The sequence below is a fragment of the Saccoglossus kowalevskii genome, chromosome 18 (assembly GCF_978046115.1).
Source record: "Saccoglossus kowalevskii chromosome 18, keSacKowa6.1, whole genome shotgun sequence".
Classification (NCBI taxonomy): Eukaryota; Metazoa; Hemichordata; class Enteropneusta; family Harrimaniidae; genus Saccoglossus; species Saccoglossus kowalevskii.
In genome coordinates, this window is record NC_140658.1 from 18471946 (window position 1) to 18492895 (window position 20950).

The following is a 20950-nucleotide window of genomic DNA, read 5'->3' on the forward strand; positions in this document are numbered from 1 at the left end:
CATTAAAGTGGTTTGTTTAACAATATTGTTTTAGTACTGATGTAAAAGTTCCATTATCATATGTGGTTACCCATCACTTAACAAAATACTATTTCTAAAAATGGTAAATACGAAGGAATAGCTTTTTGAAAAGTCACATTTGAGGCGTGTTTTGGGAACCCCTGTGTACTCTGATATCAAGTCTAAGTGGTCTTTGCTGATTGCATAAAAGAAATTAAAATAAGAATGACCAAAAGTTCAACAGAATAACCACCATGCTAAGCCGTCTGTTGGGAGGGGGGGACTCCGGAATGTACACTCTATTACGCAGCAATGAACACACATATTCGAGCAAGAGGAAAACGTGATTTTGACAATTGTTCAGAATTTCCACCCTGCTCTAGAAACACAGTGGTCCTAATTGACGTGGTTTCTTTTGAAATGATGTTGTTTTAACAACATTTACTAACATAACGCATGTGGTTCTATATAGTTATCTAAATTGAATATAAATCAGATATGTTGAATTGAGCACTTTCCGTCCCACTACTCGATTGGTAATAATAACGCCGAACAAAGATCATTGCGGGCGACCTTCATTCGTGTCTAAAGCAACAATATCATTGAATCAAGTCAATTTATTTCATTATTTGTACATTGTATTGTTATTTTACTTTCCGGCATTTATACATTCCGAGTCAGTTTTCTGTCGTTCTGGTTCCGCTGTTCCGGTAATTGTTGACAACTCGGCATTGTTCACAACAGGTTTTTATTTTGATTGCATAGCAATATTTGCAAAGGAATCTATTTACTCTGTTATAGTTTTATCTAATTTCTTCACTCGAGAACCTAAACGTAAATTCTACAAAGCCACTAACAGCTTGAAAAACACATTTGGTAAACATTCGGTTATTGTGAACTTCGTTTAAATTGACGTCAATGCAGTTCACTGACCTTTCTCACAAATAAGGCAAGTATACATCAGTACACATCCTATGAGCCCGGGGACGAGCCTGAAGCTATTCCGTGCACACAAGGAACGATCCTGCGACTGTGGCTATCCCATGCACATCTGGAACGAGCCTGGGGCTATCCAATATACACCGGGAACGAGCCCGGGGGTTATCCAATATACACCGCGAACGAGCCTGGGGCTACCCAATATACACCGGGAACGAGCCTGGGGCTATCCAATATACACCGGGAACAGCTTGGGGCTATTTGGCGAACGAGTCTAATGCCATCTTGTGTGCGTACTAGTAGATTGCGTAGTTCCCCAAGCAGACAAGTCACGACTCAATACCTCCGTTCTGTTTGCATATCCCACCGGGAATGGTAATGCTTACATTAACACGTACCACGCGTGATATACGGCTAATAACAACCTTCTCTGGGCATTTCAAGTTTCAACACAGAATTCATACGGAATAAGACAAGCACGATCGCGATTATCGTCGTACAAATCATGCACGCGTTCTCCCATTATGATCTATACTGTATACCGGGAGAGAAGCTTTCCGGGAAAATCATTGGGATGTGCCACAGGCACCCCCAGATCCCCATCCTTTTCAGGACAGCACAAAATGGGAAAACCAACACCTCTTTCAAGGCATGTTTAACTGAATGATTGTATATGGTTCACTAACCTGTCTCACAATTCACATTATATATTTTCTGAAAGCATATTATGTGTTTTTTTAGGGGCTTATTATGTTATGCATTTAATGAAAACTCATCATATTATTACTTGTTGAAAGATTAACATATTATATATTTTCTAAAAGCTTATTACGTTATGAATTTTCTACAAAAAATAGCATGTTATGTATTTTCTGAAAGCTTATCGAGTTGTTATGTACTCTAATCATACTGTTATGTATTTTCTAAAAACTATGTTATGTAATTTTCTTATAATCGTGAAACATTCTAGTCAAGTGGTATATTTCTGATTTTTAATCGTGCTTTTTTTTAACTCTGGTAGATTATTGTCTAGACTAGCCCATACATAACAATATTATTGTTGTATATGATAATATGACATCATAAGTGATGCGGTCTATCATTCGCGTCGAATCAAAATTTGAATAGAAATTATTATATAATAAAACAAACAAAAAATACCACAGACAGACCAGCCTACGCGGCAGATTGAATTTATTTGAATATGTACTCTGAAAGTCAAACGCCATTACGATGTAACAAAAAGTTTACCTAGTGTGTCCAATAATTGTAATAACATGTCAGGTCGGTGACACGGGGTAATGGTTATTCGGTGTACATATCACACCGGGGACTTGACTCAGTTGACATCTGACGAATTTAATTTGAAATAAATTGTCTGATGAAATTCATCAACCAGATGGTAATAATTAGCCATTCCAGAGAATGTTAATTATCAAGTTCTGATTTGTCGCAGTGCGATGAGACAATTGATTAACGCTAGCGAGTATTTAAATCAACTTATACGCCATAAATTAGACCACCACTAAACCGTGATTTGCGATTTATTAATATTTAATCCAAATTTGCATCTTTTAGGGTTATAAAAAGAGTAAAATAACCTGTTAGCTGTACCATACATAACCTTCTTACAGTTATGATTCGTATTATGTTATTTCTACCTTGAATTTAATTCAATTAAACTTAATTAAAACGCAACCCTGTATAAAGTTGCAATCTAATTTGATTTTAATTAAATTCCATTCCTATTTAGGATTGAAACTTGATCCTAAATCATAAATCGCAAATCGTGTTAAGGTGATGACCGATAAAGACAATACGCTGCTGATGGGGGAGGAGATTCTTGCTTAGAACCACCGAGAACAACTCTATCGTATAATTACAATGCAGTACAATAACGTCACGTCCTGGCAGTGGTTTAAATAATATGTTATCACTTACCATGAATTATTAGAATGTAAAAATTACATTACGTGTGGTAAAAGTGAATAAATAGATAATACATCTGTCACCGTAACGCCGTAAGTTACAGCGTGACGTGTTATTGCACTGGGTATTTTCATCCTATCATATTAGGAAATGCGAATTCCAAATATGGAACGATTACGCGCATAAGCGTCCTCTAATAATAAAAACAAACATGGTAGCCTCCAGAGTTGTGTCGATACTCCGCTGTTCTTTCTTCGTGCATACTTTGCAGTATCCTCGTAATAACTTCATAGTATGTATGATTATTCACCTCACCAGTCGTACTGATTTAAGCACACGGTGTTTCGGATAGTATAACAGAACCAAGCGTTTTCTGTTTCATGTAGCTGTACCATGTACAGCAACACGTGTTTTTTGTGTCCGAGAAAGTCATCAAATTTATTTCAGGCTCGTTCGCAGCGACTAAAGTGGACCACCAAATTGATCACACCGCAATTGTGCAGCTAAATGTTGGCTGTGACGTAGCAGGAATTTCTTAAAAGTTTGTGTGAATGTAGTATGTGCATGAATCAACCTCGAACGGACCTACTCATCACTGGTGTAAGTACTAGTAAACAAATTATACGGTGCATTTTGGATAGATTTATGACGCAATATATATATATTCCTTATTGATTTGTTTCATAACAGCTGACTGTCCTAGCACCCAATGGTCACCCATTCACAGCATAACGAACCACACTACAGAATATTAATGAGTTTCAAGAAAGTTTGGGGGTTATATTCAATAATTGCTAGAAATTGACATACTTGACTTTTGACCTACATACTTTCCGCTATATCGTAGTATTGACAGATTGGAGATTATATACAAAAGGCGGCAAGCACGGTGTTTCATGTCAAGCCTTGAACACACATCACAATGCAATTTTAAAAATCCAGGCTAATTAACAGAAGTGGTTATATTTAATAATTGAATTTATCAGGATGAATGAAATATTTAAAATTTCACGTTGAATATCGAATGACAATCGATTGGTTGACGAGAATGTAGCGAGAATGTAGTGATATGTACAAACATTCACGCTCGAGATATATATGCGTATATAATACATAATATAACTATTATTACATGTACATTATTTTGTGTATAATATATAGACTGTTTTTTAAGATTACCTCATACCAGGCTACTCCTACAGCGGAGAACATATTACGAAAATGATGTCGTTCACTTTGTGGGTATTTGAACACGCGTTAGATATGTATATGATTATAATTTCCAATCTGATTTCAATCTTTTTTTTTTCAAGTAAATAAATAAAATATATAATTTAATACGTAAAAAACAATGAATAAATAAATAAATAAATAAATAAATAAATAATAAAATAAAACTAGGATTTTAATTTAATCAAATTGTAATGATTTACATTCCAATTACATTTGTCCTGAAGCTTTCCTAGATATGGGTCAACTTTTTCAGGAAAAATATTTCTAAAGATAGGTAGATTTCGATAAACTGAAAAAGTAGTGTTGGGGTAGTCAAATTTTGAAAAATTTCCTGATATAAAGAACACGTTACACTTCCCCACTTATAACAAACCCCAATGAATTACGTGCTTCATTGTGTAATGAACACTTTACTATATATAACAATCTAATTGTATGTTCCCATATGAGTTTGTTAAAACGTTCTACAGTGAATTGTTCTATTGTTACAAGAATTCTAAAGTTGTATATTTCTAAAGAAGTTTATTATAATACTGCAATGCCTAACTCACTACCAGACACGATGCATCATATAGCATATTATGGTGCTTGGTAAACCCATTAAACTAAACACCTACAGTAAGCACATACCACTAATACATAATGATAATTGCCTTTAAGATGGCGTACACCGACCAAGACAAAAGAACATCGTGTTTCAATTTCTGAATTTCTAATAAACAGCGGCGCAGGTGAAATGAACAATGCATGTCAATATATATGGATATATTAATTGGGTTGGCATGTACTTTTTGATTAAAACACGAGCTGGGCAGAACGGCAATTGTGTGCAACCGGTACTCGCACAGATGGAAAACATGTTTCTTTAATCTAAAATCTCGTACTCGATCGGGTCAGTACGAGTAATGAACTGAACAGAGATTATAGGGAGACTAATGTTTTGGGGTTAGGGTGACCGATTTTTGTGCAAGCATCTTGCGGAGGGCTACAGTACCCGAATAGGGGAGAGCTACAAGAATCTGTGTACACATGCATGCACCATTTCATTGCAAGCATTTGATTGTATGAAAATTTGATATTTGCACCCTTAATGATTTTCTCTTTATTTGTATTCAATATGTTTGTCAATATTTACTAATGTCTTTGAATCATCAGTGTTTTCATGCGTGAAAGCAATTTCAACTGTTACAAACACTACAAATCGTTTAACTTAATTAAACATATCAATTCTTGTATTAGTCAGAAGGGTTTCCATTAAAATACAAGTGGCGTACAATACTATCAAAATAAGGGACTTGCTCATGTTACAACATGGTGTTTTGAAATAAAAATATACGTGTGTGTATATCTATAAATTTAAATGCAAATCAATGTCGATAACTACAAATCAAAAACGCCATAATCTTGCCGGTCGAGTGTTGGAAACTTTCACGTATAACCTTAGGAAATTTATATTTTTTAATGAGTTAAATTTCAATATTACTCGAGTTTGAGTTAGTGGATGGATACACGAGTTTAACTCTTATTCAAAAATGAACAATTTAACTTTCTGTGTTGATTTTATGTTATATATGAAGTTGAAGTTATTAGAAATTAATATTAATGTTTCGTCTTGGACACTTAGTTCTCTTATATCTCTTAATTCAAATGGCGCATGTTGGATAATCAGAATGTATTGAGAATGTAGCTGCATGGATTCACACTAACGACTTGTATGTGACACAAACACGTGTCTGATTATTTGTGTCAGCACCGAGACTTACGGTGTGTCGTTGTTGAGTAAGTGTATACAGACTAACCATTAACACCCAGTCTCGTTGTTAGGCGCAGTCTGTGTTAAAACAACGTTTCCCGTGGATATACGTAGCATGCTGCAGAAAGGGCAAACTTAATAGACTTTAACTTATCTGGAAAATTGGTGAAAATGTTGATGTACTTTGTGAGCAAGGCTACATGACATCATACAGAAAACATCTACAGATGGCAATTCTATTCAGGGAGATAATTCAGCATTATTATGTCCCACTAAGTAAGTGAAAATTACAACTATCCATCAACGTCATACACCATACCTTGGTTTTATAGAATCGGCACTCTGAGACGAGGCTAGAGTCACGTGACTTTAATTAAAACCAGGCAATACACATTCTTCGTAAGTCTGTCATTTCCGTGACGAAGTGCTTCTAGTACGTAAATTCTATTTTAAATAACCATCGACCACAAAACACAAACACAAGTTCTGTTTGAACTACATTGCTAATATTTATGTAATTTTGACGTCACGGGCGCGTTTTGTCGCTGGAGAGCGCGACTTATTAAAAAGGGTTGTTATCACAGTTTAATCTACGTTTAGCATTCCAAGGTTGCCAAGTTATACGCTCACATACAACTGTCTAAACCAATTTGATCTCATTTCTGAAAGCGGGATGCCATGTAATCTCCTAGTGGGATTCAGCTGCTTTGTGCATCAAAATAAAACGCAATACTCGCCTGCTGAGCCTAGCGTTCAAACCTATCACATACCAATTACACGGACTCGCTTTGTTTGGACCCATACGAGATCCGCGATATAACCGGGGATATAACCAGCTGGGATGCCATTCCAAGCGTTCTCGGTCACTAAAACAACAATCAGTGAGAGAGAGAGTGTCTTCGTAATCTTCATTTGTATTACACACTGTGTACATGGCCACCATGTCGATTAGAACACGAGTTTGCCAGCGACAACAATATGCGATCAGCGAGCAATACTCATTGACGAATGTATCTCGTGTGTGGACACACTTATATACTGATCAGATGTGTAATAGTAGTAACCTTAGCCTAAGGCGCCGACGCATATAAATACCTCGGCCCATGCAGAAACACTGGTTAATTACAACTATGGTAGCGCAATTTCAAATTGATGCCTCTTCATTGTTTGACCGTGACCTGCCAAAAGATTAGTGACTGTGATACAACTTGTCAGGGTCAGTAATTCAACAAATATGTGACACTGGCATAAATGTTGACACCAAATGATAATGACATGATGGTGTGGCTGGGCGGTATTATTTGAATAAACAGTGTTAAATATTGTCGTACATATTTGGTCTCATTCGTCGTACACAAAATTAAATATGGAATTAAAAATGCACATGCGCAAACGCTTTAAAGGGCGGCAGTCGTCGTGCCGCATCCTGTTCGATGTGGGACTTATAGCGACGTATACAACGCGTGTAAAATACATTGTTTATTTACATGAAATTCGAACACGCGCTGCGCGACGACCACCGCGCTTTAAATTACATTGCAATAGCACGCACCAATAATATAATTACATATCTAGGAAAAAAACTAAAGTAGGATGAAGAGTAACCACAATTACAGTTAAAATGCATAGTGGCATTAGAACAGTGCTGTTTTAATGATTAAAACAGTAGCGGTGTCTACCGTAACTCTGCTCCACTGAATTACGTAACAGACCCTGACGGGGCAATGTGCCCATGCGACCAGAATTCCGTAAATCAATTCAGAACGCATGGGTGTCATTGAATCTTCCACACAAACAGTGCAAACGCTGAATAGAACACGATGTTAAAACAGACACAAATTAGTATTGATGACCATCATGGTGTATAGATTTCGCGTAATTTACGGTCTAACCTTGAAATTGAAGCTGTCGCGTGAGGATGAAATTTACAGTAATCAGAACAGTTTCCATTAGAGGGTCGAACACAGTACGTAAAATCGTCATCACTACATTGGTAATATATATTCTATATATGTTGCCCTTCCCATAACAAAAAAGCACCGAAAGAAGTACTTTGCCATAACAAACTGAAAATTATATATTATAAAAAATGAACAGTTTACTTTCAACTTCATTTCCTAGCGTCCCAGTTTGGTTTATATTAGAATCAATGTTGAATAATTGTTCCAATTCACATTGAAGGGAAAGATATATTTTCACACACAAAAAATAACCATAAAGACAAAAACAGTATTCAAGGGAAAACATTTGCAAACAAAACAAAGCATAAATAAAATACCTATAGCAGTGTTCGTTTGTTTAATCATTCAAAAAACTCATTTGTGACATACTAGATAAATTCAGATTTGTTAATTAGCTATTGTGATTCATCTAAGTTTAAAGAAGTGTTTTCGATTGATATTTGATACTGATTTCACAACATACTAGACATATCTACACTCCGGTCAAGGTAAAGCACACTCGATCTATTTGATCTATACATGCCTTGGAAAGAGATAAACCGCTAAATATGGAACAATAACAAAAACACTTTTATTCACGACAATCATAATATCGGCAAGTTCTAATGACAGTTATTAATGCGTCAGATGTGTGCGTCCGCTGATACTCGTAGTGACATCAATTATGACGTCATGTTAGGTGTCCAGACGCAGTGATATGGTACAATCCTATCACGCCATCTGCGTCATTCATATTCCTTTTAGTGTACAAATCACCAAGAGTCATAACTGTACCTAGCATTCATGTATGTATATTTCATGATTACTACCAAACAATTGTGTTTTACTTTGTTAAAATAAAAGCTGAACGTGACAATATGGACTACAGCACCGGTTCAGTTCAGTATTACATGATAGTGGATTGTTACTACGGTTCCCCAGTCCCCATTTTTCGTCAAGGGTCAAACATATCGATTTCCCGGGATGCTGAACATGCATGGTATGGTTATACACAATTTATCCTGAAAAAATATCGCACGACAATTATTTGTTGATGATATCACATCGTGTTTTAATTAACGAAGTAATTATGACTACATCGTGTTCAGATCTATTGTAAAATAATTTATTTTAGCTGTAATTTATTTATTTGAATGTAAAATAAAGGAAAAAAGGTATATTCGCTGGATTTTATTTTCTATGAATCATTCCTTCAGCGAAAATAGTGAAAATTAATTCCAATCGAAAATAAAGTATTTCACAGTATTTTCCTGATGTGGCGTGTAATAACTTGAATGGCACACAGTAGTAACCCTGGTTATGTATAGGATCTAGGCTGTTCTTTTTTCTTCGAGTAAATAATATTCTACTTTTTCCAAATATGTATTGTGTTTTATAAATGTATTTGATTGTATCATTAAACAAATGATGTCCAAACTCTATGCTAGTTCTATAAATAATATCCGGGGATTCCTCGTGTAACGTAAGCAACGAATTGATCGTTATTATAGCCAGTTCAGACGTTAACGAGATGTCGGGTTTGATTGTAAACGGCGGAACGTTGGTCGAATCAGCGGTTAAATTACTCACGCTTTAGTGGGTAATCACGAACAATAACATAGAACAACACGAAGTATTCACATAAAGCATCGCGAACTGACAGTGACCGTTTTATTGGTTTATTCCTCAACTCCTGAGAGCGAGTTTATTTGTAGTTAGGCCAGACTTTTTTTATCCTTTGTTTCGCAAACCCTCCAAATGAACAGGAGCCGAAAATGAAATAAAAATTAAATTTTATTTCAGCGTAATTTCTCGCGCCCGCCGACTTGTAAGTGCAAAATATTGCTAAAAAAACTTGTTTTTATTTTCATTTTTTTCGCCCGACGCATAACAAACCCAAGTTACATTTTCGTGGGAGTATCATGATCAAAGTACCGAAGTCTCCAGCAGATGAGAAACAAGGTTATACATGGAATAAAATTGTATTTCATTTCTTCTCTCCGATCAATGATCTCACTTACAATTCTTTGAGAATCACACAAATCTAATGGGAAAAAAAGAACCAATTTGTTTTCCGCCCTCCTCAATAAATTTTTCTTATAAAAACTCGAGAAACAAGGAATAAAAAAGTCTGGCTTATGATGTTGGCTATCGCCGCCGTGTCTGCCATGGGAGATTGCATGATGAGAGTGAAAAGTCTTTTGATCAGTAAAATAATTTTCGAAAAGTGAAAACTATAGTGACTGTGAAATAAAGGTTGGTTTTAAATATTAAATATCATGGAATCTGGATAAAATAATGAAAGGAAATTGAACTGGTATACAATGTACTACATGTAGTTTATCTCATTCTGGCTCAGTGATAAAAGCAGGCACACTGGCTGGTTTGCACTGAATTGAACAGTGCTTGCTGTCTTTTTCTTTTCTTTTTTTATTATTATTATGAGTTAATTTCATGGGCATATCGAAAATGAAAACATTTTTGGGGGGAAACAAGAGTCAAAGAAGCCACGGTATGATTTTTCACTTGTTTTGCAGCCATACATGCCATTACACGCCATCTGTCTGATTCCCACAATGCATTATGACGTTTATAATACCGGAAGCGCTCGAGCGAATCCATTTACAAGTACATGATTTCTGACACACTGTAATATAATATGAATCCTGATTCAAATTCATGCTGATTACAGATTACTGTTTGATTTTAGAGTTGGTTAGATCGTATTTTCACGATTCTATGTGAGAAATATGAAGATAATTCCCAATATTTGCGATATAAATCGTTCGTTTTTGTATTGGCTGGAAAAGCCAGTGTCAGACGATAAAAAATACAAAGTGTAGCGTTCGTCGGTTTGATTGTTTACTATAATGCGAATCCATTTCACCGATACAGATCTCATTTCCTGTAACAATTGAACAAACTAAAAGCCGTAAAAGGTAAAAGAGAAGTGAATACATTTCTGGGGGGGGGGGTGAAATTATACAGACCCTTTTAGCATTATGTCTGTTGTACTTGAGAAATTGTAATTCTTAAATTTATGATGTACCAGGTGAAATATGATTACAATCACAAGAACAAGAACAAGGGAGCTTTGTTGATCATTTCAACTAAGGGGTCATCCATTTAAAATCAAGGGGGTGGCTAAAAAGGGGGGTGCATTTTTTCGCAGTGCATTATCCATGAATTGTTATTTTATCTTGAATGCACCAACCTTTATTGCATGCAATTACTGTCTCTCAGTGTTTAGCTTGTATTTTGTATTTTTTAACAAGCTTTGCAGTCACCCACCATGATGTCAAATGATCAACCCTTAATCACAATGATGGTGACGAGCGTTAAGAACTGACGAATATGCCCATTTCAAATTTTGGGGTAACGATAACGTGTATTGCATTTATGTGAATTAAATATCATCTGAATAACTCATGAGAAATTATTCTCGAAAATTTCCAGCAAAAAAACCCCACTTACTTGAGACTATTGCTTAATTTCATTCAGACGCCCGAAATTATTTTGAAAGTATTTTGAAAGCAACGCATTATACTTTAAAGCGCAGTGTAATGTAGAGCCACGCGACGCAGCGATGCAAGAACAGTTTCTGATCATGGTGTTATTAGCTTCAACATTAGCATAGTAATTTTATTTTATTCCTCAGAACCACGTGAGGCCAGACTGGTCAACGAGCCATGCACAAAGCTTCATTTAAAACAAGCCAGGTCTGTTTTAAATTTGATTTGATGTGAACCCTTTCTCTGATTACTAGATCGTGTCGACATTCAATCTTGATTAGATGACGAACACAAATCAATCAGAATACGTTATTTTTGATTATCAAAATTAAGTTGAGGTCTCTTTTTACGCGGAGAGTTCGATGAGATCAAATTCATTCCATATTTATTAGTTTAGCTACAGAACGGCTGCGTTTCAATAGTAGTTTCAGTTTGTATCGCAGTGCTGTCAAGAACAACTAACGTTCTATACTACTACGAAGGCGACTGGGAATACATATCGTTGTCAGCGTTGACGTCTATTACATCACCAACACATTACTGTGCACGCATGCAGCCACATAGACTAAAGAAGCCTCGGCTGGTGCGATTCCACAGTCGTAGGCACGAATAACAAAGAACTGGGCGTGTACAATTGAAACATTGTGCTCATATCCACAGTTTTCATTTTAAAGGCCAGCATGTATGAATTCGATCGAACAACGATAACGCATGAAACCAGCGCAGCGGGGTAGCATGGCATGACACCCATACACACAGTTGTGACAAATGAGAATTGGAGATGACCCGACAAGATGTTACCGATTAATTCCGACAATTTAGCCTAAAACCCAAAAAAATCACATGCAAGTTTGCACATTATGGTGAACAGCGAGGGGGGATGTGTAGACTACGTTGACGTGTTTTATGTATGTATCTATGAGCGTGTTAGTAATCTATCACCGTATAAATGGGAACATGCGAACACAGAATGAGACAGCCTCGCGACAATCTGTTTGCGTGGGAAAATGTAAAACTTTTAAATTTAGATATCAATTTTACTCTCTATTAAAGATTGTATCGCCGCTTCAGTGCAGCTGAAATTGGTTGTCTAATGGGGTCACTAAATGCAATATAAGCAAACAGCATTAAATTACATAGAATTGAAAACAGCTCTGTGGTGGGATATATTCCCGGGTTGTACGTACGCAAACCTTAATAGATTTTGTTGCGTATATTGAATGACTGCGGTTCACTGCGGTACATCAATCGCTCCGGTTACGTGATATAATCAATATAGTCAGCGCAGTTCTAATATTAACGTTGTTCTGAAATTAATACTGCTAATAAATGAAATCAAGCGCGGATCTTGCGTATATTCTCTCGGGTTGTTCTTACGTTTCCCAGGTATAGACCTGATGACTGTTCACATCTCGTATTGCTGGTAGTGTAGATGTCACCGTCAGTTCGGCGCTGACTCATGATAAATTGATAAAATATGGATGTATAAATAAATAAATAAATAAATATACGAATAAATAAATAAACAAATGTGATATGGATACCTACCGATTTTTACTTCATCGGGGGGCACTCCATCTGAGGGTTGCTCTGTGAACAGACAATTGGCGAACAGCATAGTGGATAGAATGAAAAGAGTAATATGAACAGTACCCATGGCCAAGCGTGATGTTATTTATCGCATCCCAGCGTCCGATTAATCAAGTCAACAGATAAAATCCTTAATTTGTGATGCGATGACGGTTGTGACTGTAAAACAACGATGCACGTCATCCGGTAAACACACCCGACTCGTTCTCCATACCACTTGGCTCGCGCACTCCGACTATTTGAATAATTTATGTGGTTTACTTTTTTTTAAAACGCCGACAGCCTGGGCATTGAGGGAGAACCCAGCGTGCGTGAAAGATTCCCGTTTTGTTGAACAGCGCCCTCGTTATACGTGTATTTTGTTCTCGTGTACGTATTTGGACTGAATTCAGGGTAAAATCACACTTACAAGCGCATATTCGAGCAAAAACATCGGTTTATTAATAACGTGTTGATATGCATAACAATATCATAGTAAAATGGCTTTTCAACCCCCCAACGTCCGGTTCGTAAATCCCTCTCTCCGTCCGTTTATGTTCGTCTATGATCTCTTTTTTTTTATTAAAACATAAAACATGGGATGGGATGGTGTGAAGTATTACAAGGTCACATTGACCTATATATAGATAATAGAGAATAGAGTGTTTGTTGTCGTGACATTATGTATATTTATTTTCATTTGAATAACATATTAGTATATTGCTTTATATTCTGGTGTACATTTCATAACACGAATTGCTAGTACATTGTTACAATACTTCCTACTGAATACTGGCGCGATATGAACAACTGCTAGTACGTTGATTAATTGAATGATTGATTGGAATAATATTGGCGTATAAGCGCGATGACGTAATTGACAGACCACGTGATTTAAGTTTTCGGCAAAGACTGCAAAAAGTGCGTGGTTCTTTGATGCCTTAAAATAAAAAAAAAATCAATAAAAACTTAAATAATTTGACAGTAAAGAATTATTTACGTTTCACATTGTGGAAATTGCGTGTTGTCTTATCAAACATATCTCCACCAGTCAAGGTTTGTTATCCTTCGCCCCTGGATGGTCGGCTTCGGCGAAACCGTTCGAAACGGATGTTGTATCCAACAGGATATTTTTATTTAAAAAAAAGTGCAGTGAGTACTTATTTAAATTGTTAAATTAATTATTTTACGCGCGAGTTCTTACAAAAAAATATTCAAACACGAATGTCATTCGGCTGTAAATGCATACTTGGTTTGAAATATCGGTGTACTCGGGAGGGCAAAACACGGTCAAAAAACTGAGCAGGAAAATCAAATTGTAAATTTATGCACTACACATCCGGGTCAGCAATATTATATTCGTCATCATCTTCGATTATATAATAGTACGCCACATGTTCTGGTTGACAAGTTATTTTCCGAAATTAGGACATTTCAATATTATGGATTATCGACAATTGACTTTAGAGGGCGCACTGTTTAATAATTTCACATTGGTACAGCCAAGTGGGGATAGTGTAGAATACAGAAGGGGTACAACAATGGAAACATAAAATGTATGTGCGCTAGGATATTTAAATCCCAATCCTTTCCATACAGCCGAAATACAAAAATTCCCCTCGGGGATAAATTTACCTTACGAAAATGTCCTACAGGATTTCAAAGTATTCCTATAAGAATTTTCTTAAGTATTACTGAATTTTATTTTTTAATTATAGGAATTTTAAAAGTTTTAGATTGTGTCTTTCATTGGTAACAAAACTCAACTTAATAGCTCAAAAACACAGTCAGTTGGCTCACAAGTGATAATAAAATAAATGCGATAATTGCTAGTTGTCTATTTATTTAGTTAGTTTCATAGTGACCCCATGTAGTAATTATCACACTTGTGGGCCAGCTGACACTGTGAGTGTAAATTGTACAGTCCTATTTTCATAATCTTACCATGATTGCTTAAAGGGGAAGTTAAGCCAAACACAATGCTCCCTCAAAAAAGAGCTTCACAAATGTTGGAGAATGCAATTCACGAAATCATTTTCTCAATTTCAGACAACAGTGGATATGATGTCATACTTTACCCATAATCCATTGCTGAAGAATCAAGATGGTGGACTACATATATTAATTTAAAGTTGAATATCTAGAGAATGAAAAATCTGTAAACTGCATGTTCTTACATTTTCCAAGCTCTTTCATCTGGGAGTATTATGTTTAAGTATAATAGAAATTTTAGTATTAAGTACATACTGGTATATACCTTCCAAACTTTGTTCACAGTGAGTGACTTTTTACACTAATATAAAATTTATAGTATGTATTGTAATTGTGTATTTCCCAATAATGTAATAATATTTTTCATCATCTGGAAGTGCAATTTCTCCGCAAAAATGATAATTTTCAGTTATCCATTGAGACTGTCCGATAGGAGTTTAAAAAAAATTCACATTTGATTTTAATGTATGATTTTTAGTTTGTCAGATAGAACAATATAGTAGATACAGTTGGCCCTATTTATATTTTGTGTCTAAAACACTCACTATAAGAATACTCTTATAATTATTCCTACAAGGATGCTATTTGAATTTGTTAGTATTCTCATAAGCATAAGCAACTATTGGATTCCTTCAGTATTCTTATAACACTGCTGTAGAATTCCATCAGTGTTCCTATAAGACCACTATAGGATTTCTTTGTTGTTCCTATAAGACTACTATAGGATTTCTTTGTTGTTCCTATAAGACCACTATAGGATTTCTTTGTTGTTCCTATAAGACCACTATAGGATTTCTTTTTTGTTCCTATAAGACTGCTATAGGATTTCTTTGTTGTTCTCATAAAACTGCTATAGGATTTCTTTGTTGTTCCTATAAGATCACTATAGGATTTCTTTATTGTTCCTATAAGACCACTATAGGATTTCTTTGTTGTTCCTATAATACTATAGGATTTCTTTTTTGTTCCTATAAGACCACTATAGGATTTCTTTTTTGTTCCTATAAGACTGCTATAGGATTTCTTTTTTGTTCCTATAAGACCACTATAGGATTTCTTTGTTGTTCCTATAAGACCACTATAGGATTTCTTTTTTGTTCCTATAAGACCACTATAGGATTTCTTTTTTGTTCCTATAAGACTGCTATAGGATTTCTTTGTTGTTCCTATAAGACTACTATAGGATTTCTTTTTTGTTCCTATAAGACTGCTATAGGATTTCTTTGTTGTTCTCATAAAACTGCTATAGGATTTCTTTGTTGTTCCTATAAGACCACTATAGGATTTCTTTGTTGTTCCTATAAGACTACTATAGGATTTCTTTTTTGTTCCTATAAGACTGCTATAGGATTTCTTTGTTGTTCTCATAAAACTGCTATAGGATTTCTTTGTTGTTCCTATAAGACCACTATAGGATTTCTTTGTTGTTCCTATAAGACTGCTATAGGATTTCTTTGTTGTTCTCATAAAACTGCTATAGGATTTCTTTGTTGTTCCTATAAGACTACTATAGGATTTCTTTTTTGTTCATATAAGACTGCTATAGGATTTCTTTGTTGTTCTCATAAAACTGCTATAGGATTTCTTTGTTGTTCCTATAAGATCACTATAGGATTTCTTTGTTGTTCCTATAAGACTACTATAGGATTTCTTTTTTGTTCCTATAAGACTGCTATAGGATTTCTTTGTTGTTCTCATAAAACTGCTATAGGATTTCTTTGTTGTTCCTATAAGACTACTATGGGATTTCTTTGTTGTTCCTATAAGACCACTATAGGATTTCTTTTTTGTTCCTATAAGACCACTAAAGGATTTCTTTTTTGTTCCTATAAGACTGCTATAAAATTTCTTTGTTGTTCTCATAAAACTGCTATAGGATTTCTTTGTTGTTCCTATAAGATCACTATAGGATTTCTTTTTTGTTCCTATAAGACCACTATAGGATTTCTTTGTTGTTCCTATAATACTATAGGATTTCTTTTTTGTTCCTATAAGACCACTATAGGATTTCTTTGTTGTTCCTATAATACTATAGGATTTCTTTGTTGTTCCTATAAGACTGCTATAGGATTTCTTTGTTGTTCCTATAAGACCACTATAGGATTTCTTTTTTGTTCCTATAAGACTGCTATAGGATTTCTTTGTTGTTCTCATAAAACTGCTATAGGATTTCTTTGTTGTTCCTATAAGATCACTATAGGATTTCTTTTTTGTTCCTATAAGACCACTATAGGATTTCTTTGTTGTTCCTATAATACTATAGGATTTCTTTTTTGTTCCTATAAGACCACTATAGGATTTCTTTGTTGTTCCTATAAGACCACTATAGGATTTTTTTGTTCCTATAAGACTGCTATAGGATTTCTTTGTTGTTCTCATAAAACTGCTATAGGATTTCTTTGTTGTTCCTATAAGATCACTATAGGATTTCTTTATTGTTCCTATAAGACCACTATAGGATTTCTTTGTTGTTCCTATAATACTATAGGATTTCTTTTTTGTTCCTATAAGACCACTATAGGATTTCTTTTTTGTTCCTATAATACTATAGGATTTCTTTTTTGTTCCTATAAGACCACTATAGGATTTCTTTTTTGTTCCTATAAGACTGCTATAGGATTTCTTTTTTGTTCCTATAAGACCACTATAGGATTTCTTTGTTGTTCCTATAAGACCACTATAGGATTTCTTTTTTGTTCCTATAAGACCACTATAGGATTTCTTTTTTGTTCCTATAAGACTGCTATAGGATTTCTTTGTTGTTCCTATAAGACTACTATAGGATTTCTTTTTTGTTCCTATAAGACTGCTATAGGATTTCTTTGTTGTTCTCATAAAACTGCTATAGGATTTCTTTGTTGTTCCTATAAGACCACTATAGGATTTCTTTGTTGTTCCTATAAGACTACTATAGGATTTCTTTTTTGTTCCTATAAGACTGCTATAGGATTTCTTTGTTGTTCCTATAAGACTACTATAGGATTTCTTTTTTGTTCATATAAGACTGCTATAGGATTTCTTTGTTGTTCTCATAAAACTGCTATAGGATTTCTTTGTTGTTCCTATAAGATCACTATAGGATTTCTTTGTTGTTCCTATAAGACTACTATAGGATTTCTTTTTTGTTCCTATAAGACTGCTATAGGATTTCTTTGTTGTTCTCATAAAACTGCTATAGGATTTCGTTGTTGTTCCTATAAGACTACTATGGGATTTCTTTGTTGTTCCTATAAGACCACTATAGGATTTCTTTTTTGTTCCTATAAGACCACTATAGGATTTCTTTGTTGTTCCTATAAGACCACTATAGGATTTCTTTTTTGTTCCTATAAGACCACTATAGGATTTCTTTTTTGTTCCTATAAGACTGCTATAGGATTTCTTTGTTGTTCCTATAAGACTACTATAGGATTTCTTTTTTGTTCCTATAAGACTGCTATAGGATTTCTTTGTTGTTCTCATAAAACTGCTATAGGATTTCTTTGTTGTTCCTATAAGACCACTATAGGATTTCTTTGTTGTTCCTATAAGACTACTATAGGATTTCTTTTTTGTTCCTATAAGACTGCTATAGGATTTCTTTGTTGTTCTCATAAAACTGCTATAGGATTTCTTTGTTGTTCCTATAAGACCACTATAGGATTTCTTTGTTGTTCCTATAAGACTGCTATAGGATTTCTTTGTTGTTCTCATAAAACTGCTATAGGATTTCTTTGTTGTTCCTATAAGACTACTATAGGATTTCTTTTTTGTTCATATAAGACTGCTATAGGATTTCTTTGTTGTTCTCATAAAACTGCTATAGGATTTCTTTGTTGTTCCTATAAGATCACTATAGGATTTCTTTGTTGTTCCTATAAGACTACTATAGGATTTCTTTTTTGTTCCTATAAGACTGCTATAGGATTTCTTTGTTGTTCTCATAAAACTGCTATAGGATTTCTTTGTTGTTCCTATAAGACTACTATGGGATTTCTTTGTTGTTCCTATAAGACCACTATAGGATTTCTTTTTTGTTCCTATAAGACCACTAAAGGATTTCTTTTTTGTTCCTATAAGACTGCTATAAAATTTCTTTGTTGTTCTCATAAAACTGCTATAGGATTTCTTTGTTGTTCCTATAAGATCACTATAGGATTTCTTTTTTGTTCCTATAAGACCACTATAGGATTTCTTTGTTGTTCCTATAATACTATAGGATTTCTTTTTTGTTCCTATAAGACCACTATAGGATTTCTTTGTTGTTCCTATAATACTATAGGATTTCTTTGTTGTTCCTATAAGACTGCTATAGGATTTCTTTGTTGTTCCTATAAGACCACTATAGGATTTCTTTTTTGTTCCTATAAGACTGCTATAGGATTTCTTTGTTGTTCTCATAAAACTGCTATAGGATTTCTTTGTTGTTCCTATAAGATCACTATAGGATTTCTTTTTTGTTCCTATAAGACCACTATAGGATTTCTTTGTTGTTCCTATAATACTATAGGATTTCTTTTTTGTTCCTATAAGACCACTATAGGATTTCTTTGTTGTTCCTATAAGACCACTATAGGATTTTTTTGTTCCTATAAGACTGCTATAGGATTTCTTTGTTGTTCTCATAAAACTGCTATAGGATTTCTTTGTTGTTCCTATAAGATCACTATAGGATTTCTTTATTGTTCCTATAAGACCACTATAGGATTTCTTTGTTGTTCCTATAATACTATAGGATTTCTTTTTTGTTCCTATAAGACCACTATAGGATTTCTTTTTTGTTCCTATAATACTATAGGATTTCTTTTTTGTTCCTATAAGACCACTATAGGATTTCTTTTTTGTTCCTATAAGACTGCTATAGGATTTCTTTTTTGTTCCTATAAGACCACTATAGGATTTCTTTGTTGTTCCTATAAGACCACTATAGGATTTCTTTTTTGTTCCTATAAGACCACTATAGGATTTCTTTTTTGTTCCTATAAGACTGCTATAGGATTTCTTTGTTGTTCCTATAAGACTACTATAGGATTTCTTTTTTGTTCCTATAAGACTGCTATAGGATTTCTTTGTTGTTCTCATAAAACTGCTATAGGATTTCTTTGTTGTTCCTATAAGACCACTATAGGATTTCTTTGTTGTTCCTATAAGACTACTATAGGATTTCTTTTTTGTTCCTATAAGACTGCTATAGGATTTCTTTGTTGTTCCTATAAGACTACTATAGGATTTCTTTTTTGTTCATATAAGACTGCTATAGGATTTCTTTGTTGTTCTCATAAAACTGCTATAGGATTTCTTTGTTGTTCCTATAAGATCACTATAGGATTTCTTTGTTGTTCCTATAAGACTACTATAGGATTTCTTTTTTGTTCCTATAAGACTGCTATAGGATTTCTTTGTTGTTCTCATAAAACTGCTATAGGATTTCGTTGTTGTTCCTATAAGACTACTATGGGATTTCTTTGTTGTTCCTATAAGACCACTATAGGATTTCTTTTTTGTTCCTATAAGACCACTAAAGGATTTCTTTTTTGTTCCTATAAGACTGCTATAGGATTTCTTTGTTGTTCTCATAAAACTGCTATAGGATTTCTTTGTTGTTCCTATAAGATCACTATAGGATTTCTTTTTTGTTCCTATAAGACCACTATAGGATTTCTTTGTTGTTCCTATAATACTATAGGATTTCTTTTTTGTTCCTATAAGACCACTATAGGATTTCTTTGTTGTTCCTATAATACTATAGGATTTCTTTGTTGTTCCTATAAGACTGCTATATGATTTCTTTGTTGTTCCTATAAGACCACTATAGGATTTCTTTTTTGTTCCTATAAGACTGCTATAGGATTTCTTTGTTGTTCTCATAAAACTGCTATAGGATTTCTTTGTTGTTCCTATAAGATCACTATAGGATTTCTTTTTTGTTCCTATAAGACCACTATAGGATTTCTTTGTTGTTCCTATAATACTATAGGATTTCTTTTTTGTTCCTATAAGACCACTATAGGATTTCTTTGTTGTTCCTATAAGACCACTATAGGATTTCTTTTTTGTTCCTATAAGACTGCTATAGGATTTCTTTGTTGTTCTCATAAAACTGC

At 34.4% G+C, this 20950-nt stretch overlaps 1 protein-coding gene across 1 annotated transcript in view; it reads right to left on the reverse strand.

Annotated features, from left to right (window-relative positions):
* Positions 1-13126, reverse strand: part of LOC100366790 (glutamate receptor 2-like) — a 47269-nt gene extending 34143 nt beyond the window's left edge. Inside the window, exon 1 of the mRNA XM_085493410.1 lies at positions 12855-13126. Coding sequence (XP_085349536.1) covers positions 12855-12963 — 109 coding nt within the window. The 5' untranslated portion in view covers positions 12964-13126. The remainder of the gene's footprint in view (positions 1-12854) is intronic.
* Between the last annotated feature and the right edge of the window lie 7824 nt (positions 13127-20950).